Genomic DNA, 7,005 nt, shown 5'->3' with positions numbered 1-7,005 from the left:
CAAGCGAAACGCGACTGGACAAAATGGAAATCATAACGCCAAAATAATGGTTGACATACGGGTTAGGCACTATGGTATTTTACTTTGCCTATACAGGAACAAACATTTTTTTTTTAAATTATTTTTATAGAAAACAATGTTACACTTCTTCACGGTCAACCACCAGTCATAACATCCTAATTTTTCTTAACTGGATGGAATTGAATTACCACACTTAAACTTAATGGTCACGATATAAGTTTATACTGCCAAAACTAACTCAATGTATATCAATAATTTACAAACCGGCATGAGTAACCGGAAAAAATATCAATTAATAATAGTTCGTAATTAATAACAACAATTGTGAGGTCGTAAGGGAACGGGAAAACAATGGAAGTACCTATTCGTCACTAACTGTCATGATGTTATCATGCATTCATGTCGTGAAAGTTATTTTAAAATATTTTATTCAATTAAAATAGTTCAACGATTAAATTGGAAAAAAAAACTAAAGATAATAGAAAATTTGAAATGTCTATAAATAGCTCGAAAAAGTTAAAATATTATACCATCTATAAAAAAATCTAAAATAAATATTTGATGAAAATAGTTTTACAATTGCGTAAAAATGTCTATTTTTCTTAATTTGTTTTTTTTTCAATGTTTTTGAAAACTACTTATACTAGGAAATTTTTGAAGGAAAATCGTAGTATTATTTGGATTTTAAATTATCGTGTACTCATTTGAGTGTGCATTTACAAAAAAAAATAACAGATTACACATTGAAAGATTGGTATGTTCATCGCTCAACTCAGAATCTAAAATACCAATAAATAATATATAGTCAACAATTTAAAATGTCCTTAAAAAAGCCAAAATATTTTGAATATAATATTATTTCTATATAACATATTATAGGAAATGTTGTATTTTGTCAGTTTTTCCCAATTGTTTTTTAAATCATTGATAATTTTCTACTTTTGAACATGATTTCTAAAAGTGGGCATAGTTTGGAAGGAAGGCATGCCATAGGCAACTTATCGTACAAATCAGCCATGTGGATGTGAGGATTTCCATAAGTATTCAACGGCTGGATCATTATCTACAGACAACAGGAAAACATCAATGTTATCACTAGCGTGATATCAGTTATCAAACTTTTTTCTCATGGCATTATTCATAGTTGAATGGTTCATGCGTAGTATAAGAATTAAGAATGTCAAATCTGTAAGTCTGTAACTGTCAAAGCGAGAGCAACATTATTGTCTATAGCTGCTGTTGTAATCTGTATAGTCTTTTGCTGCTTGTAGTTTATGGATTCACTTTCCGAACGTGTTGAATGTTAATAAAAAGTTCGTAATCATCAACAGAAAATATGTCTAATCAAAAATGGACCGAAGGTCTATCCAATGAACGGATTACGGTATTAATGGCGCCTTTCAAAAATCGGTCTGTAAATGAAGTTAATTATGACAACAAAATGAAATTCTGGAAAAATACAATTGTATCTGAGTGCGACCGTAGGCACCGCTGTTCATTTTCTGTCAATGAATTGAAAACTTGGTTCTTGTTCAAGGGACGATCGCCATTGTGTCTACTGATAGTTGTTGAGGATATGTTTAGGTAAGTTTGGCATACCAAAATCCTGAACTAGCAAAGATTAAATCGAATGACCCATAATAATTTTACCCAACCAGATTTGTTACAAAGCGTTTGACTATATATTGACTCAAAATCTTTTGCATTCAGATGTATACATATTGTATAATCACATTTTACTTGTTTAAAGTTTAATTTTACTTACTGAATCTATTTCCCCCTAGCGGCTCAACTGTAAGTCGATCACATATTTTAATTTGATTTTCAATTCAATGTAGAGATATAGATAGGTTTTAATACAAAAGTAGAACTTTAAATTTGTGTAATTTATTATTAGAAATTTGAAATAAGACTTCCCTGCTAAATCAATTATCGGTAATGTTAAGGTTTTAATATTTTTACTGAATTCTTTATAATTGAATTTTTAATTATTTAATATTGTGTATCTTATACATCATGTAAGTACTCTATTCCATTTAAGAATTATCTAAGTTGAAAATTAATTTGCGTGTGCTCGTATAATAGTTAATATTAAAACTACCCAGGAGTCAATAGGTCGTGGAGTCTGTCATTTTTTATGTGAAATATAGTGTATCTTGATTGAAAATAGAGTATAGTAATACACCTAGATAATAGCTCAAAATATTAATTGAGATTATAAAAATTGCATAATAATAATATGTTAAATATTAACCATAATTTATTTTCATTTTTATTCTTTATTCAGCTTAACGATCCTTGTATACTTTTAGGACCGAAGCTTTCACAATCAATCCTCTCCATCATTCCCAATGTAATACCATTTTAATTGATTAATTGCTGTCCACTATCTTTCTCTACTATACCTTCCTGTTAATAATCTGTTCTTGTGGTTTTAGTATGCCATTTTTTGCTTTCCAAACATGTTCAAACCATTTAAATCTCTTGATACTTATGTATGATTGTGTATTTGGTTTTTCATACAGGTCATAATTTGTCATTTTAAATTGACTTAACTCTGTATTGTACACTGAACTGAAAATGTTTCTTTACACTTTTCTTTTGAGTCTTTTTAGACTATTGTTACCATCTTTGGTCGTAGACACTGTTTCTCAGACATAGGTGATCAGTCTCTGTTAACTTATATCAATTCCTATATAATACATATTACCCCATTTAAAATATATCATTAAACATTATCTTAAATAATCCATTCCAGCAATTACAAGTATACAAACAAAACATATAACCATTCAATGTCCACTATAAAAATATACAATTAATCAACAAAAATGTATACATATTATAAATTATGGACATGGTATTTTTGTTTTGTTTTAAATATTTAATACATCAATTATTTGTAAACTGTTTATAAATAACATATTGCTTACAATTTTATTTCAAAATTATCATAATATACAACAGAGTGTAACAGTACTATTTAACAAATTTAGTCATATTTTTAATGGGAATTTGTTAAATAGTCGTCACATCTTATATATAGGTGTAGACTATTCCTAAGTTCTATCACAATATTAAAAATTTTAATTAATATGTATGTAAAATAGTTTGTAAGTGTATCACTTTTAATGTTATACTTGTATTTTTCTTTCAGAGAAGGTATTATAAAATCCAAATCAGATTTTGAACAAATGACGTCTCAAAGTAATAGTAATTGGTCAACTTGGGCTGTAAATACCCTAGTGAAAAGTCCATTGTCATGGTCTGTTGGTAGAATTAAAGAATCAATTTTATCTCCTACTCCTGCTATTGACGAAAAATCAGAATATATTATTTTACAATTGGTTGAGGTAATACATTTGTTCATAAACCTTTAATGTTTTGCTGTCTTTAAATATTGTATTTTTATTCTAAAGAATCAAGCTAATGAACTATTTAACACCATTTCTGTAAATGATCAATCTCAAATCCTATTCATGGACGATATACAAAACAGACTCCATAAAATGTGGAATGCCGCTGTGTCAATAACTTCTACTGAACTTATAGTACACTCATTGGAAATTCGAAATAAAGTTTTTGTTGAACGTGGTGAACATTTAGTGGCCAACAAAACATTAGTTAAAATCGCAAGTGGTGATAAAGATGTTGAACCAATTTCTGAATTAGAAAAAAATTTTTTTAAATTAAAAGAAACCGAAAAAATATTGATTGGTGAAATAAGCAATATGGATTTTGAAAAAGAATCCTTAGTCAAAGAAGCTAAAAGTTACATAGCCAAAAATATGAAGCCCATTGTAAGTTTCTTAAAAACATTAATTTGTTATACATATTTACTATTGTCAAATGATAATTGAATATTAATCATATTAAATAAATTTAGGCACTAACATACTTGCGAAAAAAGAAAGAAGTTGAAAAACGAATAGAAAAACAGCTGAAGTCTCTTGACAATGTACAAGCTTTAATTTCAAGAATAGAAGAATCTAAATACAATGCTGAAGTAATTAACAATATAGAATAGGTATTATGAATAATTAGTGTTTTTACCAAGCTATAATTATAATTCTATAGGTATTGCAATCGTATGCCCATGGACTTGCAGCTTTAAAACTTTCATCTAAAGATTCTGGTCTCACTATTGATAATGTAGATGAAACAATGGCAGAATTAGCAGAAGTAATTACAATGCCATAATCAAATAATATTATTATCTTTTTTAATCATTATTATTATAGGTCATAGACGAACACAAAGATATGCAATCGGCAATGGGTAGTTTAGTCGATGTTAAACAAAAGTATAACGAACAAGAATTAGAAGATGAACTGGCTGACCTTTTGAGTAAGGATGAACCAACCACATTAAACACAGGAAAATATCACATTCCAGGTAGCGTTTTAGTAGGATGTAATATGTCAATAGCATTATTGAATGAAAAACAATTTTTACAGACCTACCAAATGTACCTGACAACAGTTTGGAAGGCGAAGAATTGGACCTCGACCGGAGATTTCAGTTGTTGAGAGAACATTAAGTAAATTAATCAAGAAGATAAACGATTCTAAATAAATACAATATATTCATGTGTATCATAATTTTATATATTTACTTACATTATAAATAATTTTAGCCAAACTGCTAATAATTTACAAATGTTATTGTGGTAATTTGCTATTTTTTTTTTTTACAAGAAAAAAAATACATTGTTGATAAAATATACTCACATTTTTAAAAAATTAAAAATAAGTTTAAATATTTTTCATGACTCTCTGATTTCCATTTGATTAAAATCTAGGCAAAATGGTTAAGGTTATGTATTAATTTCAATATTATATTCTAAGAACACATGTCAATACCATCTACTTACAATCATACATTTTTGTCAACTAGTTCTACCTAATTAAAAATTTGTAAGATTATTAAAGCTATATTCTCAATAAATTTCAAACAATCAACCTTTAAATCAATAGTCTGTTGTGTTTCATAACTATATCAATCTAAGTTTGCTAGAAGTAGAGTTATATAATTTTAACTAAAAGCATTTTAAAACCTGAACTCTTCAAGTCTGCATTTAACATATATTTTATATTTAACTTGAAAGTATCTGTGAGGTGTTAGTGGCTTTTTTCTATACAACTACAGCTTGTACATTTAAACCTACAATTTTATCCCTATTTAATACAATGTTATTTACAATTTATATTTGTTGGTTCAGTTAATAACTTGTGTCTAAATTGTTGTTATAATATCAGTTAAATAACAGTTATGTTTAAGGATAATACTAGAATATGATTAATCCTAAGTCAAATCAGCCTTTTTGGTATTGCCCTTATTTATACTTAATGATTAACATATTTTAAATATTGGTGTGAATGAATCGTTAAATAAATAAATCCAAACACTAGTGAAGTGGTACTAATCACACTGTTCTGAAATGTGGGAAGGATCTACGGTCTATGGTTACATTATTTTGGTTTAATATATTAATTGAGGGTACGGGTCATTAAAAAGAGTAAAAATGTTTTCCAACACATACTAACATTGCAGGAAATTCCCAATAGTGAATAAGCAGGATTAGATTTAGATTTTATGAAGAAATTCAATGTCTAAAAATACGAAAAAAAAAAACAATGATTAAAATGTGCAAACCTAAATTAGGATAGTCAAATGTGATTGCTAACTGTTGAACAATAAAAAAAACCAAACATTTGTGAGAAACGCCCACAAAGAAAAATTAATAATATAATACTATTTTTTAAAATAATATTTATAATCTCATTTACAAATATAATAATCCATAACTAAAATGAATACAAATGTAGTACTTTGATTTAGTTTTTCTGTAAGATTGGTTTTATTCTACAAGAGAACCCTATATATTTTTTTTTTTGTTATACACCTAAATATTATTATTTATTATTATAGATTACAAAATAAGTAAACTACGAATTAAAATTTATAATAACTGTTGCAATACAATTCACAACTTATTAAAAAAAAACCTTGTATGTATTAGATATTAAAGCTTCTATTTATGCTATTTTTTTTTACAATTAAAAAAAATATATATATATAAAATACAAATATAAATTAGGCTAAAAGTTTAAAACAAAGAAACTACCTATCTAAGGTGTCCCACACAAAAGCAATTCAATAAGTCACAAAATCCTAAGGCCACTCCTGTAGATAAATTATACTTTAATATAAGACGTAGTACAAAATACAATTTGTATACTATCACATGGTTGCTTAAACATTTGTACTCCACCCAAAGATTGATGTATACATATTAAGAATATTTTGTAAATGTTGGTGGTTTCCAAAGATCCAGAAGTAACTAGACCAATGAATGGCAAATAAAGCTTTATAGTTTAGAATTGTCTTGTTCACGATAAGGAAGCATTAAAAATACATATTTGTGGACATAGAAAAATGTACACTAAAAATTTTTTTTTCCTAATATACTTATAATTTGTAGCAGTTGAGCAAATTTAATAAATAAAATGAATATGCAACCGTGATTTTGCAGTGATGAATCAATTATTGATGTCTGATTAAAGTATTTCCTAACAAAAATTTATGTAAAGCTTGAAGAAAAAATAGTTGATTTGAGTTGTACAACAATATCATTAGAACAAAAGTCAAAAATATAACTATCTACACAAAATATTAAAGTTATATAATATTAAAACTATGTATATAATAATTATTTTACATCTAAAAAGATTTTAAAAGGATGTAACAAGGATCTTTGTTAATTAATAAAATTAAAGTATGAATAGAACATTGAGAATTTAATTTATATAAGAATATAAATTAATTTAATAAAAGGATTCTTGAAGTCCGTTGAACTTAAATTAAGTCTTTAAAAAAAAAAAAAATATTTTATAATTATTAATATCATAACCCAAGTAATCCAAAACAAAATTGTAATCATAATAAGAATAACTTGCGTTAATACTCATGCATCACCCTGTA

The 7,005-nt window shown here is 26.6% G+C and overlaps 1 protein-coding gene across 1 annotated transcript; it reads left to right on the top strand.

Annotated features, from left to right (window-relative positions):
• Positions 1-1,161: 1,161 nt before the first annotated feature.
• On the top strand, positions 1,162-6,925 carry LOC107163569 (charged multivesicular body protein 7). Its single transcript, XM_015511032.2, has 7 exons — positions 1,162-1,605; positions 3,179-3,374; positions 3,441-3,821; positions 3,908-4,027; positions 4,099-4,203; positions 4,263-4,416; positions 4,479-6,925. The coding sequence occupies exons 1-7, from the start codon at positions 1,358-1,360 to the stop codon at positions 4,559-4,561; spliced, it is 1,287 nt and encodes a 428-aa protein (XP_015366518.2). The 5' UTR covers positions 1,162-1,357; the 3' UTR covers positions 4,562-6,925.
• The last annotated feature ends 80 nt before the right edge of the window (positions 6,926-7,005 follow it).

The sequence above is a fragment of the Diuraphis noxia genome, unplaced genomic scaffold, assembly GCF_037042655.1.
Source record: "Diuraphis noxia isolate RWA-SAM2 unplaced genomic scaffold, SU_Dnox_SAM2 contig0005, whole genome shotgun sequence".
In the NCBI taxonomy this organism is placed as follows: Eukaryota; Metazoa; Arthropoda; class Insecta; order Hemiptera; family Aphididae; genus Diuraphis; species Diuraphis noxia.
Note: the sequence above shows the minus strand (reverse complement) of the source record. Positions and strands in the feature narration are given on the sequence as shown.